General features: G+C 37.6%; 1 protein-coding gene across 2 annotated transcripts in view; it reads left to right on the forward strand.

Annotated features, from left to right (window-relative positions):
* The window catches only part of LOC150090485 (murinoglobulin-1-like), a 257749-nt gene that overhangs the window by 1805 nt on the left and 228710 nt on the right, over positions 1 to 27234 (forward strand). For both annotated transcript variants that reach the window (XM_090371163.1, XM_090371172.1), the window contains exon 2: positions 24937 to 25031. In XM_090371163.1, the coding sequence (XP_090227289.1) occupies positions 24964 to 25031 (68 nt within the window). In that variant the 5' untranslated portion in view covers positions 24937 to 24963. The remainder of the gene's footprint in view (positions 1 to 24936; positions 25032 to 27234) is intronic.

The following is a 27234-nucleotide window of genomic DNA, read 5'->3' on the forward strand; positions in this document are numbered from 1 at the left end:
AAAATAAAAGGTGCTAGAGCTGTCATCAGATATGGGTGGGCAAATTTAGTTATAAGTCGAAAACAGAGATAGCAAAAATGCAAAGTCTGATGTCAGCTGAAGTAAATATTGATACATGGTCAAGTATTTCATCAGGGGACTACACCTGACTATGTATCACGAACTTCGTTTCTATACTTATCCATAACAGTGGAAGATAGGTGAAATAAAGCCAGAAAAGCAAAAAGAATAAAATTAGTACATTCTGTAAGATGAAAAATCGTACATGTTAATATTTTAGAAATGAGGGAGATTTATTTAAAATAAAACTTAGGAAATAGCAAAATAGGACAGTAAACATTTCCAGTCACAAATATTATTCTAGGTCACTCACAAGGATTAAAAATTAGACAAGGTTGAATTAGAGAAGGGAGCGGTAAGCTATTAGCAATTAGGGATACATTTCAGTTCCCACCGTGGCAAAGAACAAACAATAACAACGGGAATGGTGACAGCACTACTGGCGTGCAGGTGCGAATAAATATGGCTCTGAAGAACAAAGACTGAACATCGTGGGACATCCCTTTGTCCGGTTACACCGAGATATCGGCCAGGTATTTGCGTCTGACTGTCGGCGATGGCAAGGTCGTTAGAGCATGTAAAATAAATCTGCTAAGTTTAACGAGGGGTGGCGAAGGTGACGGCGAACTTCAAAGCAGCCGATTGCCTGGGAAAAATTTGGAAATTTATTAAAATGAGCTCTGAATATACAGCTTGAGAAATTTTAAAGGACGAATAGGAAATGATGAAAGTTGACAAAAATGAGAAGATTGGGTAAACTCAGAAAAAAGGCAGGCCCGACATAAGGAGGCGTTGCTAAATTGAGATGACAAAAAAGTGAGTGAACGGGGAGAGACAGAAGACACACAGTTGAGATTTCGTTGGTGTTTGTGGAAATGGGTTAGTAAAAACATAGAGTTGAGTTTTTAGACGGTGTTAGGGAAAGAATGAGTTAAAAGTTACTGAGTTGAGTTTTTGCTAGTGTTTTGTGAAAATGGGTTAAAAAGAACACAGGGTTGGGCTTTTGTTGGCGGTTTGTGGAGATGAGTTAGGAAAGACAGACGTGAGGTTTTTTTTGACAGTGTTAGTGGGAAAATTGAGTAATAAGTTATGTGGGGTTAGATAAGTCCTGTCCTGTCCTGTCCTGTCAGCCAGTTAGGAAAGATCTGACAAGGTAAGATGGAGTAGTGTAGGGTTAGATAAGTCCTGTCCTGTCAGCTAGTTGAGAATGTTCTGACAAAGTTAAGATGGAGTAGTAAGATAAGTTTAAGTACAGTCAGTGGGTTAAGAAGGGTTAGATGAGTTTCATAATAAAAGAGAACAGTCGAGTAGTTGGTCATGGAAGAAATATAGTAGAGAGAAATAGCTTAGTCCGTCATCGGAAGGAAGGGAAAGTGGCCAGAGTGCAAATAAGTGAAAGGAGGAACCTTGGTAAACCGAAAGAAGCAGCCTTGTGAAGCTGAAAGTAGGAGCCTTGGTAAGGAGAAAATAAACCTAGTCCGTCATCGGAAGGCAGTGAAAGTGGCCAGGTACATGTAAGTGAAAGGAGGTACCTTGGTAAACCGAAAGAAGCAGCCTTGTGAAGCTGAAAGTAGGAGCCTTGGTAAGGAGAAAATAAGCCTAGTCCGTAATCGGAAGGTTGTGAAAGTGGCAGTGATAAAGGCAAGGCACAGATAAGTGAGCTGAGAAGATAAAGTTGTAATTCCTAGTCCGCCAGAATAGCTGAACCGAAGGTTAAGTAGCAGTATCGAAGACGAGCCCATGAATTCCTAAAAGACACAATAATGCCCTATCCAGATGCAGACTACAGACCATGGAGAAACTTGAAGTCCTGAGATGAATGCAGTTGGTAAACGATGATGCCATTCCCAGACAAGGAGCTGAAGGCCCCAAAACGGAGAAATCCGATTCGTAAAATTAAGTAAGTGACTAGTTATATAGTATTCTCCCTCACAAATAAAGGACTGTTGGAACTCTAATATCAGATTAGTATAATGTTTAGAAAGATGTTAAAGGAAGGATATACAAAGATATAAATACTGTATATGCATAAATATAGAAATAAATCAGTAGGGGTTTTGATTAATGTATAATTAGACATATGTAGAAAAGCAAAGGAGAGAAATTTGATATTTGTTATTAGTTATTGTCTAACATATAGGTATAATACATTTTGGAAGGGAAGGGTAGAGAATACAGAGAAAGAAATAGCCTTATGAATGTAGCTAACCCTTGGGACCAGCATTAGTCCTGAAATTGGTGTCAAATGTATTATCTGTCTTGATTAAAGAAAGTTGTGAAATTATATTCCCTAAGACAAGATGGAGTACTAGTTAAAACGGAAGTTAAGAGTGAAATTCCTAAATCAATTTATAAGGTAAGGATTTGATTTAAATAGGAGAAAGGGTGTACCTAATCCTCTTAAGTAATTATTGTTCATGTGTGAAGAAGAAGCTATAGCAGTTTTGTAAAGATATTAAGTTTGTTGTGTATAAAGAAATAATCTTTCTAGTGTAAAACCAATGTATTTAATTGCCATATATAACTGATAATACATAGGCAAATTTGAGTAATAATAATATGTGCTTGAGAATTGTTAATTTTTATATTGTGTATATAAGTGTAAATAAAATGTTATGTTATATATTAATGTGCGTGTTGTTTGTCATTCTTGAACACTCAGCCTGTCCGAAAGGAATTATAAATGATTAAGAAGTTCCCTTGAATCTGGAATTCTCCTGTAAAGTAAAGTCAGATGTGTAAGTGGGGAAATTAAAATAAGGTGGATAAACTAGTATAAGGGAACAGTAAAAACAAAATAAAATAACTATAAAATATAAAAAACTATAATATTAATCAATTTGAAATTCCACCCCCCCCCCACAATTCTCTTATAGTATGGACAAGATAGTCCCAACGGATTAAGTGTCAATGATACAAAAATTAAGGTAAAAATAAGGATAAAGCAAAAATAAAATATAATTAAGTGTTTTCAGAGTGGGAAAAAAGGTTTTTGAATTTAAGTAGATCTGGAAAAATATATTGGTGTTGGAATTTTGTGGAAATTCCATATTAAATTAAGGATGGGAAAGGGATAAAGGAGTGGTTAAAGAAAGACGAAAAATAGCGATAGAATGAGGACAGTTGGAACATTCGTATCACCCTCGTATTGCACTGATAGTTTTACGAACGGGAAAAAAGGTAGAAATAGAAAAATAAAAAGTATACAAAAAGTTATCAAACGTACTGGCTAGATGGGGATGTAAAGCCCAACCTTTTAGTAAGGAACCTGGCTTTCTATTTTAGCTATTCCTATTTTCTACTTATAGCTAAATTTGCCCACCCATATCTGATGACGGCTCCAGCACCTTTTATTTTACTTTATTTTGTTTATTCATTTGGTATTAATCATTTTACTTTAAAGTTTCCTCACCTCTAATTGGCTTTTCAGTTCAGCCCATAATTTACTTAATTCATCATAACTTTTAGGATATTAACATTCTTTCGCCTTTTACAAACCTACTGTACTTCTTTTTTCTACTATCCTTGCCCTTCTAGTAACTGGCACTTTGTGTATTTTTCACCTCCAGCTATGCAAAATTTTATCAGACAACTATTCTTACATACACTGTATACACTGTATATACTTTGCATCCTTTACTGCTGCTTTGCGCGTTTTGGTGCATCTGTCATACCTTGCTTATTTATTTTTATTTTAATCCATCAACTGAAACTTTGATTTTATATTACATTTAATATATATTTTTTTTTTCTTTTTTTTTTTTTAGTTGTTATTTTTAGTTTTATATAAATAATAAGGAGTATGGCGTCTGCGTATTACATCTATACATGTATGTTTAAGGCGATTTTCATTCTGTGCGTGCCGAAAAGATCTGAATTGCCCTTTAAACTTACCTTACGAATAAACATCAAAACATGGGCACAGGAAGCATCTGTCATTAATTCGTAAATCAGAAGGGGCCAGAATGCCTGATTTGCATAATCCATATATTTTAATATATATATATAAACGAGATATAGATATTTTAATAGTAGTAACTGTGTTGTATTGATTTTCTGTAATTCTCAGCGTTCTCACCATTCTAGGGTCTGCGTGTCCTGTGGGTGAGAAGTTTATAAATAAATAAATATATCTGAAATGGCTTTTCTGTGTAAAAAATGTTTTACGAAAATCTGAGTCACCTAAGCTGTTTGAAGCTTACTAGCTGAGAAGCCAGGTTAAGCTTCAAACAGCTGTCCCAGTGGTGTCTTAGATTTTTAAATGCATATCGGATTCGACTATACTATTCAATTCAAAACACATTATCAACTTAGAGAACCGTGAATAATAGTATTTTCCTCTAAGTTGAACATAAGCCCAAGCCTTACGGTCGAGAACTCGTGCTCGGTCTCGTCAGTAAGATCAGAAAATTTCTTCCTGTGATCGAAATCGGACGTAGGGCATACTAATTTTTATTTTAATTCAGTTACTGCATTGCAATAATGCAACCCTACAGCGTTGACATTTCTTTCTGGAATAATGAAATGCTATGAAGCCCGAAACTAATAGAGCTTTTTGTGGGAGGGAGAGCTGAGGGCTGCTGAATAGGAAATGATAATGGACTCTTCCCAGGGAAGACTCCATTATCACTAACAGAATATGCCCTGAAAATGTTGGGTAATCTGATATTTATTTGAGTAAATATCAGTACTGAAAATTTTATTCAAATAAATAACCCTGAAAACCGTTATTTACTTGAAACAGTGCAATACCAGTTATTTCGTTGTGAAGGCACCCACAACATGAGATACAATTAAAACGATGCCTTTACTTACATACGTAGTTCAAATTTATGGGTAAACTATGGTGTATCTACACCGATAATATATAAGCTGAGAAACAAAACCGCGAGTTAGGATTAAATTTGAAAGTGTCTGCAATTCTGCCCAGAAGCGATATAATGGAGATCCCCTGGACTGAGGAAACAGTAATATCTCCACAAAAGAGGTGCGAAAGAGGTGATGAGAAACTATAGACCAGTGAGTCTGACTTCAGCGTTAGGAAAAAACATGGTGTCTCTAATTAAGGATACAATACAGGGCAATTGCAACAGGAATGACCTTAATGGAGCACAGCACAGATTCATGATGGTGGGACAGTCTTGCTAACCAATCTAGTTACTTATTATGATGAAGTCATAAAACAGTTGGATGCAAAAAAAAAAAAAAAAAAAAAAAAAAACGACATTATTTATCTTGACTTCAGGAAAGCTGACAGAGTCCCATGATACAAACTTACCTTGACTTCAGGAAAGCTTCTGATAGAGTCACATGAAAGTCCCATGATACAAACTAGAGCAAATTGGAATTAATGGTAAGATGCTTCGTTGAATTAAGGCAACAGACAGACAGAGCAGTCATAAATGGAACTATTATAGGATGGATGTAGTGTAGAAAGTATAGAAATACCATAGTGTAGAAAGTGGGTTCCCAAGTAGAGCAACATTAATGAGGGAATGCAGGGAAAGTTGTCAAAGTCGACAGATGATTTAAAGATAGGATGGATAGTTAACAAGCTAAACCACCCTATTTTGCTTCAACTTGGCTTAGGTCGGTTTCCCGAATGGTCGCAAAAAAGGTAAGTTTAATGCTACTAAATGTAAAGTTTTGCACGTGAGGAGCAGAAATCCAGGAGTAACTTACGAGGGAATATCAAATACTTTTTCCCCTGACCATGTTCTACGTGTCACAGGAGGTTGAGATTTGGAACATACGAGTACGTTACTAATTCTCCATGCAGTCACCACCCAAAGCGACACATTCTTCCATCTTTTGTGGCACTTCCTTATGCTATTTTTGTAGGTCTCACTTTGCTCTTGAAAAACTATGCTTTTGTCGCAGAAATTATCTTTGCATTGCCAAAAAAAAAAAAAAAAAAAAAAAAAAAAACCAATGCGTTAATGCTTTCCACGCAAAAATGATGTCACCTACGGAAAGAGGAAGAAATCAGAAAGTTCCAAGTCAGAGAAGTAAGGCCGGTGTGGCAAGGTATTAAGTCCTAACTTTCGAACAAGATCAATGGTTGCTGTTGCTTCACGACAACGGGACTGCAGGCTGCTGCGTTATCGTTAAGCAACAGCACAGCTTTCCTGAGCATTCCGCGTCGCTTTTCCTTAATTGCCTCATGTAACTGCTTCACTAAATTTCTTTAGTAATGTGTATTGATGTGGTACAGTTCTTCAGGTAACCTGTGAGAAGAATGCCCATCTCATCCCATAAAACTGATACCAACACGCTCCCTTCAGATGGCGTTTTCCCTGCAGTCTGGTTTTTGTGAATTGGTGATGATGGATGTTTCCATTGTTTTGAAACCTGTTTTGTTTTTCAGTCAAAGTGATGTATCCACGATTCATCCATATTTACCAATTGGGTTAAAAAAACAGGTCAGGATCGCTGTCACACATGGTGATTAATTCAGCAGAGCAGACCTGTCTTTTTTCTTTTTGAAGACATGTGAGTAAGCGAAGAATCTATCTTGCTGAGACCTTATTTATTCAAATTATTATGAATAATGCTCTCCGCTGATCCATAGCTTATTCCAGTCTCAGTAACTATCTGTTTATTGTTATCTGGCGGTCATTGAGAATCAGCTGTTCAGTTTTCTCAACGAATTTAGCAGTGTGAGATGTTAATGGTCATCCACTTCTTTCCTCGTCACGGACGCTCTCCTAGCCGAAATTGAAAGTCTCCACCGATGCTTTTCGATGTATCTGTTCATCGTATGACGATGAACAGATACATCGTAAACATCTCATCATGGATACGCCTTGGATGTTTGCCTTGCAAAAACAGTAATCTGATAATGGATCGATATTCAAATTTATCCATGATGATTCTGTTACACATTCAGCTCTATAACAAAAGTAACATAAGAATTAGGGCAATGAAACTTCTGGAATATATTACTACATAAACAAGCAATACAGCCAATAAAACATAAGGTTTATTAGAATGCACAGAAGAAGGTTAGAGGAAAAACGTTTTCATACCCACCTCGTATAAGCTAGGAGACTAGAGTTAAAAGTGGTCTAGGACAAAAAAGACTTAGGATTTATGAGTCAGACATAAAATTATCCGTGTAGTGTAAACAGGTAGTTAGGAAGGCGCATATTGTCCTGTCTATGGTATATAGGAACTTTGCAAGTAGGGAAAATATTGCCATCATTTCTTTGTACAAGACAGGAGCTACCAAACTCGTATACCTTGCACCCACTTAAAACATTTCATAAATTTCACCCCTCCATCTTCCAGAACAAGTATAAAAAAACAAATCCGATATAAAATTTAGCTATGAGTATATACACTGGTGTTCAAAGAAAGTGCATCACCCCTTAAAATTATAATTGTCGTTATAATTATAATAACGTAAGTATATGGCAATATTTCTTACAGATTGCATCAGATAAGATTGACACGCATAGGTGATGACGTATATTGCATCAGCTGTTACTTTCAGCTTTATATAAGCACGCTCTGCAAGAGTTGCAGTCATTCCTTGCTTGTGTCAGGATGGCGAGATGGCGTGACGTCAACGTGCAGTTGACGCCACGAAGAAAGAGTGCTACTGCTGCTTTACGTGAGGAAGGATGTTCTTCCCGTCATATTGCTTACAGAGTGTCTTGTAATCAGTCGACAGTGAGTAGATTTCTTTCCAAACTCAAGAATACTGGTTCTGCTGATAGGAAAAAAGGAACCGGACGCAAACGAGTCTCTACGCAAAAACAGGACCGCCTTCTGAAGCGCGTATACCTTAAAACCCGTAAAGCTTCTTCGTCTGAGCTGAAAAGAGAATGGGAAGAACGCACAGAAGTGGTAGCAAGTGCAGTAACAGTCAGAACACGCCTCTTCAAAAATGGACTTGTAGCCCATCGTCCTGAGAACAAGTCCCTCCTCACACAAAAAACGAAAAAGGCCCGATTAATTTGGTGTAAGGAGCATATCAAATGGACCCCTGAGCAGTGGAAGTCAGTTATTTTCTTGGATGAGAAGAAATCCAATCTGCATGACTCTGATAGGAGACAAACAATTCGCCGTAGAAGGGGTGAAGAATATCATCCAGACTGAATGGTGTCTACAGTGAAATTCCCTACCAGCCAAATGATATGGGGGTGCATTTCATATCGCGGAGTAGATCATCTGCAGTTTATAAAAGGTTCCGTAAATGCCAATGGATACCTGGCTATACTGGAAGGCAAATTGAGACCATTAGAGACCATTTCAACCTGGCAAGTAACTCTTTCAGGACAACTCTGCTCCTTGTCATCGGGGGGCGAAAAGTGTAAGTAGGCACTTCTGTAGTTACTTTAGCTTCATTTCTGCATTAGAAGTTCGACAGTAATATGTTTACATTTGTTACAGGTGAAAAAATGGTTGGAAGAACGGTAACTGGCTGTTTGGTGAACACGTCTGGTGAACCTTAGCTGGCCAGGAAACAGTCCGGACCTGAATCCTATAGACAACTGTTGGCATCGTTTGGAATCTGCAGTTGCCAGAAAGAAACCAAAGACCCTTCTTGAACTTCATAATTGGTGTTTGGAACCACGAACTATCAGTTGATTATCTTGAGAAATTGATCTTGTCAATGCCTGGACGGTGTGCTGCTGTCATCAGGGCCAGAGGCGGTTCAACTAAATATTAGTTTGCACCTGGTGAACTTTTCATTTTGTTTTCCATTTAAAATGATAAAGTGAAGAAAATTCTGATAACTTTTCAGCCATAATTGTCGTGTTTACCAAAACTGTTGTATAAAGGATGCAAATGCGCATTTTAGAATATTTTTAGGGCAACTGTCAAATATTACTTAGCTTTGACTTAACTATTAATAAATATCTTTTGTTTATATTTCTATTTGTGATGCCAGTCATTAATGTAACATTAGCATCGTGAAAAAGGATTAGAAATGTTAAATTCCTAGGTGATTCACTTTCTTTGAACACCGGTCTATATATACTTTTATAAATTTATACACATACTCAACAGATTTAAGTAAATACGTGAAATTTACTTACGTATTAAATTTACGATTTGCTTACGTATTTACTTAAATAAAATAAAGTATTTACTTAGTTATATAAAAACTTAGAGAGCAAACATAGAAATCGTACATAAATTACGCATATTATTATTATTTCTATTTTATAGAAAAATTAGTTTCTATATAATATTATAAACATTAGTTTCTATATAATATTATAAATATTAGTTTCTATATAATATTATAAATATTAGTTTCTATATAATATTATAAACATTAGTTTCTAATATTATAAACATTAGTCCCCTTCCAACAAATAACATCTAAAGTGAGCAAATAAAGCAGATACAAATATATTGTGACACAAGCAAAAGGTAGACACATATAAACACATACGCGTCCTAATATATGTATATGCTAATACATATACAAAACACATAATGATTTAAAACAAATTAATTCTTCAGCAAAGTAGAGTTGATGGGAGATTCCATCCTGAAGGAGATAATCAGGAAACTTCTACAGTTGTATGTGGTGGTACATGTCCTGTATCTTCTCAGATCTGTACGCTTTCTCATCACAGAACTTGTGGGGATCAATCTTCAGGGTGTTGTACATTTGGAGGATGTTAGACGGAAAACATCTTCTAAGCATAGTTAAATTCTGTAATAAGTTTCTTAGGGAAATCCATGAACTGATTAGTGGTATGATTTGTCCATGCTCATTAAAAAAGGTGTTTTATAAAGTGTTTCTCCAACCCATGCACGGTACTACGTACTATAGGTTCCAATACCTCTCGTATTTTTGGGATTTTTATAAAACAAAATAAATAATTAAAATAACGCTTTCCCCCTCCCCCCAAAAAACCAAGTGCGTCCCCTTTAAGGAGGGGCGCCCCACAATTTGGGAACCTCCGGTATAGGATGATGGTGAGAAGTAATTTATAATACTGTATTGTGTTCACGTCTGGTGATCACACTTGAAAAACGGCTTAGAACTTGAAGAAAGTTTCAGCAAAGGACAACCAGACTTGTAAAGGCTGCTAACGATGTGCATAGGGAAAAAGTCTTAGAAAGCGAGGACTGCAAAGCTGGGCAACTAGGCATCGTTGTAGGGTTAAGTTTGGGACATCAGAGGTGTATAAAGATTAATAAAATGAACGAGTGAAGTATATTTTCGCTGGCAGAAAAGAGAAAACTTAAGGCGCACAAATACAAAATTTTGGGGAATTACAGAAGGCTGCATCTCATGACCTTTATTTGCGGGCAGCATGTTCAAAGTGGAATTGGACAGGCACTTTTTGGCAACGGAAAAGTTAAGAATGATGAATTTTTTTTGTTTTTTTAGGATATACAGAAAAAGTCCACTTCCTTGCATTTTTAGCCATATATTACTAATACTAATCTAAAGTCGTAACCATAATCCTGCTCACTTATCATGTAAAAACTATACCTAACATATGTGAATAACAATAATACAATATAAGTTTATTAAATTCCGATGGCATATCGGATGATAGCATTTCTTTTGCTCAACTCATTAAAACCATTAACCACTTCAATAAGGCCTTTGGCAGGCCTAGTTTTCAGGTACTGCAATTTACAGAACTCAAATCTTTCTTCGTAAGAATATCCTTTTTTGTCCCTCATACTGATTTTGTTTCTTTCCAACAGATCCACATCCTTCCTAAAATGAGGCTTCTAGACTTGTACACAGGTTTTTTTTTTTTTTTATCTTCGAAGAAGGAAAGAAGATAATCATGAATTTATTTTGCAATGTTATGAAGATATGGGCTGTAGAATATCTTTGAAAATTAATTTTATTCATTCCCATCTCAGTTCTGTTTCCTCAAAATTTGAGAGATGTAAGTGATGGGCAAAGGGGAATGCTTTCATCAGGGCATATCCATGATGGAAAGCGTGCCAGGGTCGCTGCCATTATGGAAGATTATTGTTGGTTTCTTAAGGGGGGAAAGCAAAATGAATAATAAAAAAAATTCTCTGAACAGCAAACATTTCTAAGGAAACCTATGGAATGTAGTACATTATATCGTCGTTGATATTAGAAAACCTCCTATGTGACCCAAAATGTGTTCTTGACATTTTGTTATCACTGGATTCAGAATTTTGTTTGCTGCCTAACATGGTGAATACCTCCTATGTGGGAAAATGTCTGAAATTTTCAGACATTTTTGTTCGATTAAAATATTTTAAAATGAATAAGAGTCATATTTAAGATAGCATATGTATTATTGCAGAGTTTTGAAATTTACGTTCACTAAGTTACTAAAATTTCAGTATACCTTTCAGCGGAGACGTGATGGAGACATAATTTTGGAATTTTTGGTATTATATTTGAATCAGTGGATTTTCTTTAATCTGCAACTTTTGCTCCGGAGGTACGACAATTTTTTTTTTTCTTTCTTTCTTTTTTTTTTTTTTTTTTTTTGAGCCAATGTAATTAAAGTTCATTTTGCACTAAAGCCGCTACATCGGTCCTCTGGCATTTTTCGTAATTTCCAGTTGACCAGTAAAGCAATGATTACACTCGTACTAAACCTTTTATTGAATTATTTTCATACAGAACAATGCTCTACTGAAACTTCCACACAGTTTTGAAGGTTACAGAAAAGCGCAGCGCTCTTCAATAACCAAAATTTGCTGATTCTTTTCTAAACTATAATACTACTGTTCCAATGAAAGCGCACAAAAACACAGTTAACATATCCTTCTGTAGTAGAGGGCGCTGTATCGTCCAGTGTGGCTCATGTGTTCTGAATGTGCTCCTGCTTTTTGAGATATTTAATGCGTTCATTGACAACCCCCTTATGTGTAAATATGTTTTCCTAGAAGTTAAAGTTGTGGTGAGTTCATAGGTGATTTTTTGGTTGTTGGGACCGTGGGGTTGTGGAATTATTTGCATGAGATTATATTACAAACTGAGTAATTGATTTCATAGTCGTACATTGCATTGCATAGTGCTTATACATATATCACTGAAATCTCCCATAGAGATACCATTATCCCATAGACTTTGTATGGATGATAATGGCGACTTGAAATATTCCATTTTTTGAAATTAGTCATGGAGACGGAAAACATTTACTAGCGCCATCGCAGTATTTTGACTTAATATCGTTTGTTCATTAGTTTACTTAAGCCTTCTGCTGGATAACATTGTGGGCTTGTTTGGGCTATCATTTCTCAATCTTAAAGTTGATATTTCTCCTCATCTATTGGTCCTTGGGACCCCGTTATTGGTAGGTGAGGATCTTATAAAAATACTTAATTTCAAGAATTTTTCTGGCGCCCTCAGGCTATTAGGGACTGAGATCTAGACACTGCTTTTCGAAGATTTCAGAACTTCCCTTCCACTTTCCATCCAGCTGGATAAGTGAAATACATATTGAACATAGACATATTGATATAACTCTGTCTTTAGGGTACTAATGAGTATCCTATTAGGATTGAGAAGACAAGTTTAGAACAAGAGGATAGACAATAGTCGTGTGGTTTTTTTTTTTTTTTTTTTGCCTACACTTATCTGACATGGATACTGACTTGGACCATGACCAAGTTAGGATACTGACACAAGATATTGACATTGAGAATTCTTCTGGATCAGAGTCTACGGATTCATCTAAGAAAAAAAAGGGATGCAGGGGGAAGAAAACTCCCAAAACTCCTAGAATTACTCAAGCTCGAGGAGATAAAAACATTGTGGTGGAGAGTCCCTCTGTTTCGTTGGCTTCTGAGCCGCCGATGGTCATTGTCGATAGTAACTCGATTCCAACAGAATCTTCTGAAGATCTTTCTCTAACAGAGGGATTGGACCTGGGGTGGGTCTTTGAATGCTTCAATTGTATATGCGACGGTTGCCAAAATCAGGAAAGCTCTGGGAGAGTTTCTATCAAAGGATTCTAGCAAGATAACTAAGTCTGCCTCTAACCGCATTCATAGTCTATGGGCGGATCTAGAGGCAGTTACCACCGCAATCTTAATTGACAATGAACGACTTAAGACCAAAGCATCTGAATTGGAAATCAGAGCAGGTCTTTTGGACAAGATGATACAGATCCAACGTGATCTACATCCTCATAAGACTTTTACGGAAGTTGTTCGTGGTGGGACAAAGCGAAATAGACAGACTCCTGAAATAACAGAGATTCCTCTGCTAACGTCTTCAGTGGAGGTGGCAGCTTCTTCGGGCAGACCAATTGCTGGTGAAGATAGGATGGATTCCGGAAGTGGGATCTCTGATTCCGAAAACATACTAATACTAAGGCCCTCAGCAGAATCTTCCCTGGCGTCTAGCCAGGATATCAGGAAGGCAGTTACTGAAGTGATTAAAAAAGATCACAAGGACATGAAAATCAAGGGTGTACGTCTTTTGAGAAATAAAGGTGTGTTGTTAGAGACAACAAATCCTGATGATGCCAAGAAGATCTCAAGTGCTTCTGCATTAAAAAAAGCAGGATTATCAATAGAAAAACCCAGATTGTCCGATCCTACAATTTTGATCTACGGTGTCCCGAAGGAATATTCTAAGGAGGATATTTTGGAGGATTTAATTAATAAAAATTTAAAAGACTTTGGTTTTAGCCAGGAGGAAGTTAAGAATGAGATTACATTCAGATTTAACTCTGGCACCGGAACCAGAGTGACCAATTGGGTTATTGGTTTCGGCCCACGCCTTATGGGACACGTGATTCAGAGTGACAAAATTTATCTAGGTTTCACGTCACATAGATTTCGTAAGTTTACACTTGTAAGCAAATGCTTCAGATGTCTAGGATATGGTCACAGTGCGCAGTTCTGTTCCCATAAAGCTGTATCTTGTGGCCACTGCGGGGGTGGAGGCCATGTTTTTTCTGACTGTATTCACAAGGAGGAACCACCACAGTGTGTTAATTGTAAACGTAGAGGTAGGGATTGTAATCACTCGGTCAGGGATAATAAATGCCCTGAGTATCTTCAAGCTGTTGAATTGACAGACCGAAGAACCAGACATGAATAATACAACGGTAATTGATTCAACAAGTGTTAACCTGCAATACGGCGAAATAAAAATTCTTCAGATTAATGGGCAAAGATCTCGTGCAGCGGCGGACGAGATTAGGAAAGCTGCTGATGATCTGGGGTTTGATATTGTATGCTTGCAAGAACCGTATTACTCTTCTCAGGTAGGGGGTTCAGCGTATAAAGTTATAGGATATCCAATTTCGGCAAGGATTATTGCCTCAAGTGACGATCGACCCAAGGCCGCCATAATTATCTTTAACAGTGAACTAGTAATAACAACTATCTCAAGTGAATGTTCTGCTACCACAGTTTGTATCCTGGTTTCCTCCAGGGACCAGTCGTTTTATCTGGTTTCCCAGTATTTTCCTCCCTCAGAAGATATTCAGCCAGCCTTACACAGACTTGACAGGGTATGTAGCAGATTTTCAACTAAAAACTTACTAATTACAGCAGATTTCAACGCTAAGTCTACACTTTGGAACAGCGGCTTTTCTGATGCTCGAGGCGAGCAGTTGGTTGATCTGATCTTGGATCATAATCTCTGTGTAAAGAATTGCCAAATAAACCATATACATTCTCGACGACAAATGGTGAATCTAATATAGATGCTACTTTAACCTCCATTAATCTGGTGGATAGGGTGCAAAATTGGGACGTCAATCCGTATCTAATTAATAGTGACCATCGAGCAATCACCTTCTCGATTTTACCGGAGGATAGGCAAGTGAATATAACAATAAGGGATTTAAGGCGTTTTCGGATGGACAGGGTGAACTGGACCAAGTTTCGTGAATATCTGAATACAATTTTTAATGGAGATAACAAAGTAATCATTAACACCTTAACAGCAAAAGAATATGTTTTTCTGGTTCAATATCATTTATATCAAGCGATGGCCTACTCGACGAAAAGAAAACAGACAGGAAGAACTTCTGTCCCATGGTGGTCTTCGACACTAGCTGAATTGAGAAAACAAACTCAACAAACACGAAAAGCATACCAAAGGAATAGGCATCTATCGGACGCAGACACTCAGGCTTTGAAAAATGATTACAGAGACTTGAGGAAGAGGTACCATAAAGCAATTGCTGATAGCAGGCAAAATTGTTGGTAACGTCTGGTGAAGGAAACAGGAAATGCTGACCCTTGGGGTATAATCTATAAGCTTTCAAGAAATAAACTTTTGTGTGGTGAAATTTACAACACGATAATTAGAGAGAATCAAGAAACTTCGGACTGGGAATCTACAGTCGAAGGGATAGTGAGTAGCCTATTTCCGGAAGATTTGCCGTTTATGGACAGCCCTGATCAAGCGGAAATTAGACGCATTAATCGTGAATATAAGGGGACAACCGAAACTGCCATTTTTAATATGCTCGAGCTAGGTGCTGCAGTAGCTAAATTGAACCATAAAAAATGTCCTGGCATTGACCTCATTGAGAATCAAGTAATTGGAAAATTTTATGAATTCTTCCCTGAGATTTTATTAAACTTATTTAATAAATGCCTGCTAGAAGGGCTTTTCCCTCTCGAATGGAAGCTTGCGCTCTTAAAAATCTTGCATAAACCGGGAAAGCCAAAAACAAACCCCAGAGCATACATGCCAATCTCTTTATTGGCAAATCTTGGCAAATTATTTGAAAGGATGATTGCCCCAAGGATTTTTAAATTATTTACAGAACATAATCTCTCCTCTGATTGCCAGTTTGGATTCAAAAAAGGACGTTCCACTGAGGACGCAATCTCAACCCTGCTGACTTACATTCAGGAGGCAAACAGCAAATATGTTCTTGCTGTTTTTATTGACTTTGAGGGCGCTTTCGATTCCCTTTGGTGGGAGAGTGCTCTCAGGTCACTGCAACTGGCAAAGTGTGATGACTACCTGTTCAGAGTCCTCAGATCTTACTTTAAGGATCGACAAATTAGAGTATGTGCAAAGCATTTATCATACACGACTACCGTTTCAAGAGGATGCCCTCAAGGTTCAGTCTTGGGACCTCTCTTTTGGAATGCAGTGCTAGACCAGTGGCTCACGAAGGATAGCGATGAGTTCATCAAAGTTGCATATGCAGATGACTTGGTGGTGGCGGTGCAGGGAGGATCAAGACAAATTCTCGAACAAAAAATTCAGTCAGTTTTGAATAATTTAGTGGCATGGGCGGGTTTGAATAAACTAAAGATTTCTGTCACCAGGACCAATTTCATGGTGTTTAAACACCACTTCGATTATGGAAGGCCGCCAAAGGTAACCCTATATGGTACTCAAATTCCATATGTACAGAACACCAAATATCTGGGTTTAACTTTAGATGATCGTCTCAGGTTTCATGTACATGTCACTAAAATCAATGAAAAAATCAAAAAGTTCGTAGCTGCAGTTGTTAGAATTTCCCGCAAGGAATGGGATTTATCCAAAAAAACTCTGGTATTGTACTACAAGACGATATTTCTTCCCATTGTAGATTATGGTGCTGGTATTTGGTTTGCGGCTGCTACCAAGGTTACAACTAAAGCCAAGCTTCTGTCCCTGCAACGTACAATGTTGCTTACAGTTATACGCGCTCCAAGGACAGTGTCGACAAATGCCTTACAGGTTATTGCAGGTACCATCCCCTTGGATTTACACATTATTTTCCGAGGTATTGTATATAACTTAAAGAAGGGAAGGGCGTTACAAATATTGAATATCACCTCTAATCCAAATAACAACATAAAGGAGGAAAAACGTAGAATTTGGGGCGAGCTTGTGAATTGCTGGCAGCAACGTTGGGATTTGAGTGAGTATGGAACCATTACAAGAGGCTTCATTCCAGCCGTAAGCTTTGCAATGGACAGGAGGGTGTCGTCTTGGTTTGCTCCCACCATGACCACGAGTTACTTAATCACTGGACATGGCTTAAGGGCCAAACTATTTGAAAGAGGATTAGAACCTGACCCCTACTGTTCGTGCGGTGAGGTGGAATCTTGGAGACATGTCATCCTTGAATGCGGACTGTATACTTCAGACAGGCAGGAATTACTAAATAGGTTGCCAAACCTCACGGAGAATAATTTACCTCTCTTGGTTCAGAGGTGGGACATCTTTGCTTTGCTTCAGGAATTCTCGGCCAAAGTTTTTAAAAGAAGACAGGAGCTAAGAAATCTATTGCAGGATACCAATTAAGGGAAGTGCTGCACATTTGACGACAGAACACTTCGTGTAATGTCATCTTTATAGGATGTTTCTTGTCTACAGCGAGATGATCTTCTGCTCCTGGACACCCAATTCAGGCTTGCATTTGTGGATGGACTCTAAAGTGGAGATAATGTTAATGTTAATGTTTCTAAGTGTTAAGTTAATGTAAGTGTATGTATTTGCTATTTGCATGTAAATAATCGTATAATGTTGCTTTTTTTTTCAACAAGTGTACATTGTTCTTAGTTGGAAAATTTTTATTTTTATTTTTTATTTTATTTTTATTTTTATTTTTTATTATTTTTTATTTTTCGCTGGCCTCCAAGTTTGGGCAGCCTTGGGGGCGGGATTGCTGGCACCTACCAGTATAGCACTACTTCCGGTAGGTGCAGGATTTGTGCATTACAGCACACATAGAGAATGGTGGATCCAGGTGTTAGTTAATCCCTGGTGGCGAAATGGCCTGACATAATGCTCTTTTTTTCAGGCCTGTCTTGCAGACGTTCTGAGCTTTCTCAGGAGTAAAAGGTGGAGATGGGCTTGTGTCTAGGAGCCACCCTTCATATCAGGACACACACAATCAATGTACAGAAAGACTACAGTATATATAAGAGCATGTATATAAATCTGTATATAAATATTGTATATAAATTGATTAATATTGTATGTAAATTGATTAAGATAACTTGAGAATGTATATATAGTTGTGTGTTAATAAATAAATAAATATCCTTCTGTAGTGAGTGCAAGAAGCCTCCTAAAAACAGATTTCGAGGAGAGCTCGTTTACCCCTCGATCTTTCCAGCTGTTTTATCCATATGCACTCGGCTTGCCGAAAGGTGTTCTTTTCCTCTGTCATAACCCTTCCGTTATATCATAGCATCTACGGCCAACTTTAAACATAATAGTAGTTTTATTGCATGGTGTCCTTCAAAAGATAAGAGAAATGAGGTAATAATTTACATAATCTTAAATAACGTAGATAAGATATTGCTAGATATGTTATCTAAGTCAAGGTAAGTTTAACTCTAGACACCTGAAAGATTACTTATTTCTGGAGGACCTTGGTGATCTTCAAGCAGAAAACCCGGTAGAAATTTTCACTACCATTGCTGATATCTTTGCCTTTCGAAATTCTGGAGACCCGGTAACTGCAAGCAAGAGGGAAAACAGGAGCCTTTCACAAAAAAGCTAAGCAGGAAAACAAAGTATTCAGAAAAAAGCAGGAGCAGAAAAACAATTTTTTCGGAAAAAAGCAAGAATAGAATAGAATAGAATCTTTAATTGCAGCAATGATAGACATACAATTAGTCCCGTCACGGCATGGTGGTGCCAGGGGTTAACAAAAGATACATGAGTAAATTTTTAACATCGTACGTATTTTATATTAAACTATCAGTACCATACGCTTTTAAACATTAGCTTACCTAAGATTTCTCTGTATGGGGATGTCTGTTTGGAATTGTCTGTTAGACATTCAATTGATTATGATTGCTTCAAGGAAAATATGTTGCAGACTTTGTCCCATTTATAAATGCTGAATCCAGTTTTCTTTATAAAAATAGATACTGCTTGGACTTGGATGTTGAATTCATTTGCAAAACCGCGCCAGAAAGAAACCTGAACTCCTTTTTTTTCCCGCCCAGTTGAATATTCTCTTCCAGTAAGCACAGCTGTGATGAATTATTAAAATACCAATCATTTGGGATGTTGTTGTTATTTGGTTTTTAGGAGCATTAGCAATTAAATAACAACAGCATCCCAAATGATGATTGGTATTTTAATAATTCATCACAGCCGTGCTTACTGGCAGAGAATATTCAACTGGGTGGGAGAAAAAAAAGGAGTTCAGGTTTCTTTCTGGGGCGGTTTTGCAAATGAATTCAACATCCAAGTCTAAACAGCATCATTTGGGATAATATTTTATATTTCATGCTTCAATAAAAGTTCATTATTATGAAAGAACTGACAAAACTGATACTGCAAAACAATAGCTCTTTGTTTATTTTAAGTGATACTGGAACGTACTTCGTGATTCCCCTCCCCCAAACATATTCTTTTAATTTGCTTCAAACCAGCTTTTCTCCGAATTGCGCTATTAGATTTGCCGAGAACGTTGTGGCGTTCTAATAATTAGTTCGTCATCGTTAATTACATTATGAATACATTTTCATTACTTTTTTTCAATGTAATTGTTTTTTTTTTTTATTTTCGTATATTATATACAATAAAATATTAAAATGATTGATTGATTTATATAAACGTGATTTACGCACACCAGGATCGATTCGGAACCTAAAAGCAATAAAAGGAGCTGTGGATGTTTGAATTTTAAAAAATGGCTATGGCATTTTCAATGGTTCATCTCAAAACGACAGCTGTGATTACCAAAAGTGGCTTACTGGGCACTCACATCCTTTCGTTCGGCTTCGAGTCAAACGAAAGCCGAAAGAAAGGATGTTCAAACCCGATTTCTCACCAATTTAAAGTTTTAGAACGTGTTGAGATCATTTCGGCCCCGAGGCCCCTATTCATTTGCTTTACCGGATAAGACTGATTCCCTAGAGCGCCAGCTCCTGAGGGAAAACTTCGGAGGGAACCAGCTACTAGATGTTTGCTTAGTCATTCGCACCTATACCTGGATTTTGGGGTGTGGGAACCCCAGATGTGGGAACCCTGTTCCATTGTCTTCACCATGTTAGTCCTCTTAACCGACTAGCTGCATTAACCAACGTTCTCCTTTCGCTCTTTTAAAGAAAACATGTGTGATGCCCAGGTAACAGTGCAGTGTGGACACTGGTAGTAGACTAGTCTAGTCTCTTCGATGACAGTATAGTGGTTTCGCTACTGGTCACTATTTGGAGTTTGTCCGGATCCCATTAATGGCTGGAGGAATTTCTAAAGGTTGCTTCAATCGGTGTGCTGTAGTTAGCCGATCTCAGAGGAGGGGAAGAGGTTTCCCTCGTGAGTTATTCCGGATTTTTTAGTCCGCACAATCGGCCTGTAAACACAAGCTTGTACAGGCATAATACAACACGAAGCAATATGTTTTTTTTTTTTTTTTAATGAAAATTCCAAGAACGAGAGGTATTAAAATCTGTAGTACTTAGTACTGTATATGGGTTGAAGGTTGAGAAGATGAAAGAAGATACTCATTCACATTAGACTTGATTTTGGTAGAGTGTAATTTTCAGGAAATACGTAAGAAGAGAGGTTGTTCCAGAAAACGTAAGTTGAAGGAATAAATGAGGAGTAAGATGGTTGGTTGGTTGGGTTTTATTGGCGCATTAGCAAATAAGGCTATAATGCGCCAAAACCTGGTCAAAGGAATAAGAAAAGTTGGTTCTGTGAGTTTGAAGTCGGACAGTAAAAGAATGCTGACTGGTTTGGAAGAGAGAGCGGGAATTATAGAAGCAATTCAGAAGAATGGTGCTCATAAAAGTGTCTACAGAAAAGTCACACAACAGAAACAGAACGTTATGAGACAGAGTGGAGAGATTTTTGTTAGAGATGAGTCATTATTTAACCTAACTGCCCTCTTCTGAATGGTGTCTAGAAGCCTTAGATGTGGGAACAATATTCCACGGTAGAGCGGTTTTGCGATTTGTACAGAGTGAGAAGTTGATTAGAAGAAAAGTAATGCCGTGAGGCAAAGAGAAAAGGAGTTTTTTAGATACAGAGGAAGCAATATTTGCGATGTACTTATGCAAAGAAAGAATATAAGTCAGAGTAAACCCTAACAGAGATATGTGTAATTGTCTAGAAATTTGAGTGTCATCGAAGATAAGCATAGGAACAGAAGAATTCTTTTTGCGAGATATAAGACAGGACTGAGTTTTAGAAGGATTGAAATAAACTAAGTTATCTTTGCTCCACTAGAAAATTACCTGGAGATCAGCATTTAAGGAATTGACAGTGGATATTTGAGAAGTTGAAGCTGCTTGTGCAGGGCAAGGGTTTTCAAACTGGAAAGTGGAATGCAATGTGCTGTCATCAGGTAAACTATGGATAGGATTTGCAGTCTAAGTCACTGATGTTCATAAAATTCACACTGAAAAACAAATTTTGGGTCATATCTTGTTACGGGCATGAAAGTAAGTTTACTTTATAGATTTTCGGTGCTAAACACGGAAATAGCTTAAAATGGCAGATTGGCTCTTGTTTTCGATAAAAGTAGTTTTTTATATTTATACAAGGTATTTTTTTATTTATATGGCAGTAAGATGTAGCTACTAACATACCTGTATGAAACACGGGACCTTTTCGCCTTTCGCTTGTATTCAGCTTCGGAAGCATCCCCTTTCACCATCCAACAATTATTAGCTAACATGGCGGCACTCCATTTGCTTTTGTATCTTTGTTCCATCGCTGCGCTGTCTTGATAGAAGCGCTCCCCGTGTTCATCGCTGACGGCACCACAGTTTGGCGAGAAGAAATCTAGGTGTGAGTTCAAGAAATGCATCTTCAACGACAGGCCGCCGTAGCTTAGTGGTCAGGCGCGCGGGTGCATAAGTACACGTGCCTTGAGTGACCGGGGTTCAAGCCGGTGACTACTGAATACGGTGCTGTTTCTTGTATTCTGTCTATCTTGTGAACTCCTCTGATCATTTGGTCGTCCCGGAGTATAAACAGAAAATTTATTTATGTTGTAACCCCAGTTTTTCGTAAGAAGTAATGAGATCTTCCACAAGCTGCCTGTAGTTGCCGGCTTTAACATTTCGTAGAAAACCTGTCGAAACATTTCGAAACGCTGATTTATAACAATCACTAAGGACACATTCGAACTTCGTCTTTGAAACGTTGCCTTATTTGTAGACCAATGAAAATGTCTACTTTAATTGCATACGGAAGGCACAGTTTTCTCTGTACTAAGTCTTGGGAATTTCTCTTTCAAGTATGTGAATGCAGAACCATTCACTTCCAAGGCCTTCACGAAATTTTTCACGAGCTCCAGTTTGATGAGTGGTAGAACCAAAACTTTATTTCGATCTATCAGAGGTTCAAATGCTACGTTCTTCATTCCAGGTGTTAATGGTTTTTGTTGAGGCTAACTCCTCTTCTCGTAGTATATCCTTGATACGACTATGCCACTCGCAGAGAAGGCAATAATACTTAGTGTAACCCTTTTGTAGTCCTAATAAAATGGGGATTACCTTTAAATTACCACAAGTCTGCCACTCATACTCATACTTTAGATAGTATACGCCTAAGAGGATGCTCTCCATGTTTGCGTATGTTTCTTTTTTGTGGACGGCATATGCAATAGGTATTGAAGGCAGCATATTTCCATTGTGTAATAACACAGCCTCAAGGCTAACCCTAGAAGTATGCATAAATAGTCGCCATTCTTCTAGAACGTGCCTCATGTTCATTGCTGCCATTAGACCATCAGTATCCTTACAAACACTGAGTTCACATTCTGTTTGATAGAATTTATTATAATCTTTATTTCGAGATGTTGTCACTTTCACAGAATATTCCGCTGTTGCAGCCTCGAGGCCAAAAGCTCTGCCGTATTCTTCGACAGTTCGAGATCCCTAATGAGGTCATTAAGCTCGCTTTCTGTGATCCTATGTGGTTCAGAAGGATAAAGATTTGGACAAAATGGTGGATCCCTTGACGTAGACGGCTGCTGTACTTCACGTATATCAAGTTGATGTTCATCAGTGACTTCATCTAATAGGAGGCACCATACAGAAGTAACAGTCTGTGACGTGATTTGTTGGCTCCCTCCATATCATGAGCACTGCGAAAGGCATAAAACGTACCTTTCGATTCACTCACGCATTGAGTTTGTGTGTGGAGCCCAGTTATTGTCCTGGTCGCCTACTTTACACCCAAAGTACAGGAAGTAGGCCTTTTTTTTATGGCTCGAGTTAAGAGACGCTTTCTGGAAGCTAACGTGACTTCTCTACATACGTAACAGAAGTCATCCGGGCTATTCACACAATTACGGGGCATATTAATCTTACATGACACAAATACTGAGCAAAAAGTAGGAATCGCACAGAGAACAACCGTTAACTGAGAACAAATCACCCAGCACTTGGACGCATTCGAGGATTGCTGTGAGTTGAAGATGCATTTGAGGCGAAAACAAATTATCACGTGATGCAGAGCGAAGCGACAGTTGCCGATCAGGTGATAAGAGCCTGGTGATACTGAAACTGCGGTGTTGCCGCAGTTTCAAATTCGCAGTTGAATTCCAACATTTATATTTCATGAGACATATGTTTCCAGCAAGCAGTACAGGAATTTGTACCTTGGCTTCCTAAAAGTTTTATCACTACTACTCGAAGAAGCAGCGCATGCAATTCGGAGTGAAACTAAAAAACTTGAAAAATGCACCATAAAACCCAGGCAGACTTTAGTCTTCGTATTGTGCATTCAGAGATTACCTAAATGCGCAATATCTCAATAACTCTGAATACCTGCAGTAATGGACTGGACGAGGAGGCCCTGTAACATGACCAGCAAAGTCTCCAGACCTTTGAAGTTTTACTCATGGAAAACACTTGAAGGCTATAGTTTATACACTCATGTATTGGGTATTAGCGTGGAGCAATTATCAGCTAAGTTAATCAGCCTGCTACTCAAAATTTTCAGAAGATTGTGTGTTAAATGGTTGAAATGATTTAACTGATATTTTAATTGTTTTTATCCTCCGAGCCACCCCTCCAATTTTTCAGAAGTACTTAGAAGCACCCTGTGTATATACATTTCGAAAAGCAATTTAGACACGTCAACATTACTTATTGATACTGGATGGAACGCCCACGTGATGCATGACGCTACAACTTAGCAAAAGTGCGAGACAAGGAAGATACAGTTAGGGGTCGATAACAGCTTCCAGAAGAAAACCTATGTAATCATTTAAGGGCGTCATTGTCCCTATGTATAAGACAATGGTAAGACGTTATTTAGACTATTGTGTTCAGATCTGGTGGGCACACTTGAAGACATGAAACTTGTGAGAAAAGGTTCAGAGACGGCAACTACGTTGGTGGGGGATGCTAATCGATGTCCATACAAAGAATGGTTTAGAATGTGTGGCCTGGAAAGCTTTGCAATTAGGCATCTTAGGAGAGCATGACAAAGGCGTATAATGCCCTGAAGGGAATGAATGAACAAAAGGTTGTATCTTATGAAGTTTACCTTTGGGCAGCTGTCGTATATCACTGGAATGAACTGTATGTAAGGGTGGTCGAGGTTGATAGTTTGATGAAGTTCAAAGCGAAATTGGACTAGCACTTTTTGGCAACTTAAAAGGTATGAATGATCGATTATTTTTATTTTTTTTTGGCAGATGCAGAAAAAGGTCGCTTCCCTGCATCATTTATCCATTATAATATTGATATACTAATTTACCCTTTTTAGTATTTTAAAATTTTCAGTAACACCTTGCACCTCGTGAAACTGGAGATTCCTCCTACCATGAAATAAAATTCACTGCACACTTAAAACCGTTTAAAAAAAGAAACCAAAAAAAAAAAAAAAAAAAAAAACATTATCAGTTCAATTATTTATAAAAATAAACTACTTATAACACGATTTATAATATTTACTTTATTATGTTTTTAGTAACTTTTAACAATATACATAACTGACGTTTAAGAGAAGTGTATTACTGTTAAATTAATTGGCTTTTCTCCTGTTCTTTTTTACAGAACCGAATCTAAGACACAGGTGAAGTGATGATCAATTTCTTGCTCCCAACTTTATTCGGATGGTTCATATTTACTCAGACAGCTGATGGAAGGCGGTGAGTTTTTGTATTATTTTATTTGCGCCGTTGATGAACATATTCATCGTTGATGAGCGTAGAATTGCATTAAGCGCACTAAAAATAGTGAATGAGTGAGTGTGTTTAGAGCCAAAGCAACTAAGGCTGTGAGACGGCAGTATACTGTCTGTAAATTGCTTGTATTTTGTAGTCTATTTACTTGTTTTCTAGAAGAAAACATGAGTTTCCGGAGAGGGGGAAACCATGCAACCCCCCTGAGACCAAATAACTTAGCCACATTGGGCAAAAAAAAAAAAAAAAACACAGATAACGTCATTAACGGCATTCGAACCCTGACCTTTCCCACGCGATTGGGAGACAGAACAGTGATTATATCCGTGATACACTTTAGGACGCTAAAAACACTAAGATGGACAGTTCCAGCAGAGTCCTTTAGTCTTTAGTTTTTATTAAATTCTGAATTCGTTTTAACAAAATTAAGTTTTATTGCAAGAAGAGTTTCATTTTAATTGGACAAGTCTGCATATTCATGGATAATATGTTATTATTACAAGGTCTTGAAGAAGAAGATCGGGTCTTTCAATTTTTCTGCGTCTGTGTTTTGTGCGACCTTACATTACTTCACCTTATAACACTGCTGTGGCATATGTCCCCACTCTACAGCTTTCAGTTGCTGTTCCTGCTTTCTTGTCGCCTGCCGCGATTATGATAAATGATGAAGATACCTTGCAGATTAGAAAAAGCGGAATTAAAACAAGACGTGGTAAAGCTAATAATCGCCACCCCATTGTTGAAACCGTCTTAGAATACGAACTGAATCACCGCACACAGGAGGCAACGAATATGCAGTTTTGTGGTTTCACAGAGACAGATTTTTGGCACATTTCCTGCACAGTAAAACCATAAATACAGGAATTGTTTGCTTGTTGGAAAACTCGTTGACAGCCAAAGCTCAAAGAAAATTATTTCTCAGGTTACTGCTTCTTCAACTTGTTGTTGATGGGGAGGTGTGTTAAGCGCCAAGGCAACAAAGGCCATGATACATAACGTGTGTCTCTATTTAAGTGAATGATTCGGTCAGTGTGCGTGTCTGCTGAAAAACTAGAAAAGATGAGAGGTAAAACCAAAAAAACCTTCGCACGAGACCGATCGGCGACGGTGTGAAAAAATATGCCAATAAAATTTCCTCAACGTCTTGATGGGATTCGAATCCCCTCCCCAATATAGTGTGTATAGGCAGTTTTCAGAGAATTCAAACAGAATAAGCACCACTGAATGAATAACGTAATAATAACGTTCTTGAATGATGAGCTAATACTGGAAAACGCATAACCGAGAAGATCACTATTTATTTATTTTATTAAATTTAAAGCCACAAACATGACTTACAGGGCACATAAGCCAGAAGGGCGATTATTATTAATTTATTTAACTTTTATAGATCGTACGAACATTTTACATCATAATTTTATTGTTCTTTATATAAGTATACTCCTCAAGTGTTACACTACTTTATTCTTTAATTCAGCTATTTTTATTAGAAATTTAGCTTTCAAATGCTTGTTGTTTCTTTGGCCGTTGCTCCTTTCCCATTTTGTTGCATTATTATTGAGATTTATTCTGGGTGGTCTTTGCCATCCGCTGGTTTATAAAAATTTCCCCTCTTCTCCTTTCTGTATTGCTTCTCAGCATCTATTTTTATGGTGTTGAATACAAATAATGCGTTGTTGGAAACACTGCCCTTGTGCATTCCAGGTTCTTATGCTTTTCGCTTAGAATGCATTGTTCTGCTACATTCCTTGGGTTATTCTTTGGGAGTCTGAGTAGCTCATTTGCCACTGGTGCATCAAATATTCCGACCATAACCTTCATCAGAGGTAATGCGCATATTTGAAGTTACTTTTTTGGTCCATATGGCTTTATCCTGATGATGGTGCATAGTACAGATCTCGGGAAAGAGTGAGAAAAGTTATTTCCGGCCCCGTACAGTTCAAGATCCAGTATTCCGTGTTCAACATCATCCTTTCATAGCAAACCGGTGTAGACGATCAGATCCCTATAGACAGAGGGTGATTGAGAGTAATCATCTTTCTCTGTGCTTCTGATTATATTTAGGTTTTTATTATTTATTTATTTCTTATTTAATAGACCATGGATCCTAATGTTTTTCTTAAAGCAAATGATTTGGTCTTTGAAGGACAAGTCTTATTCCTACGTTAAC

The sequence above is a fragment of the Mastigoproctus giganteus genome, chromosome 1, assembly GCF_048544385.1.
Source record: "Mastigoproctus giganteus isolate SK-2022 chromosome 1, ASM4854438v1, whole genome shotgun sequence".
In the NCBI taxonomy this organism is placed as follows: domain Eukaryota; kingdom Metazoa; phylum Arthropoda; class Arachnida; order Uropygi; family Thelyphonidae; genus Mastigoproctus; species Mastigoproctus giganteus.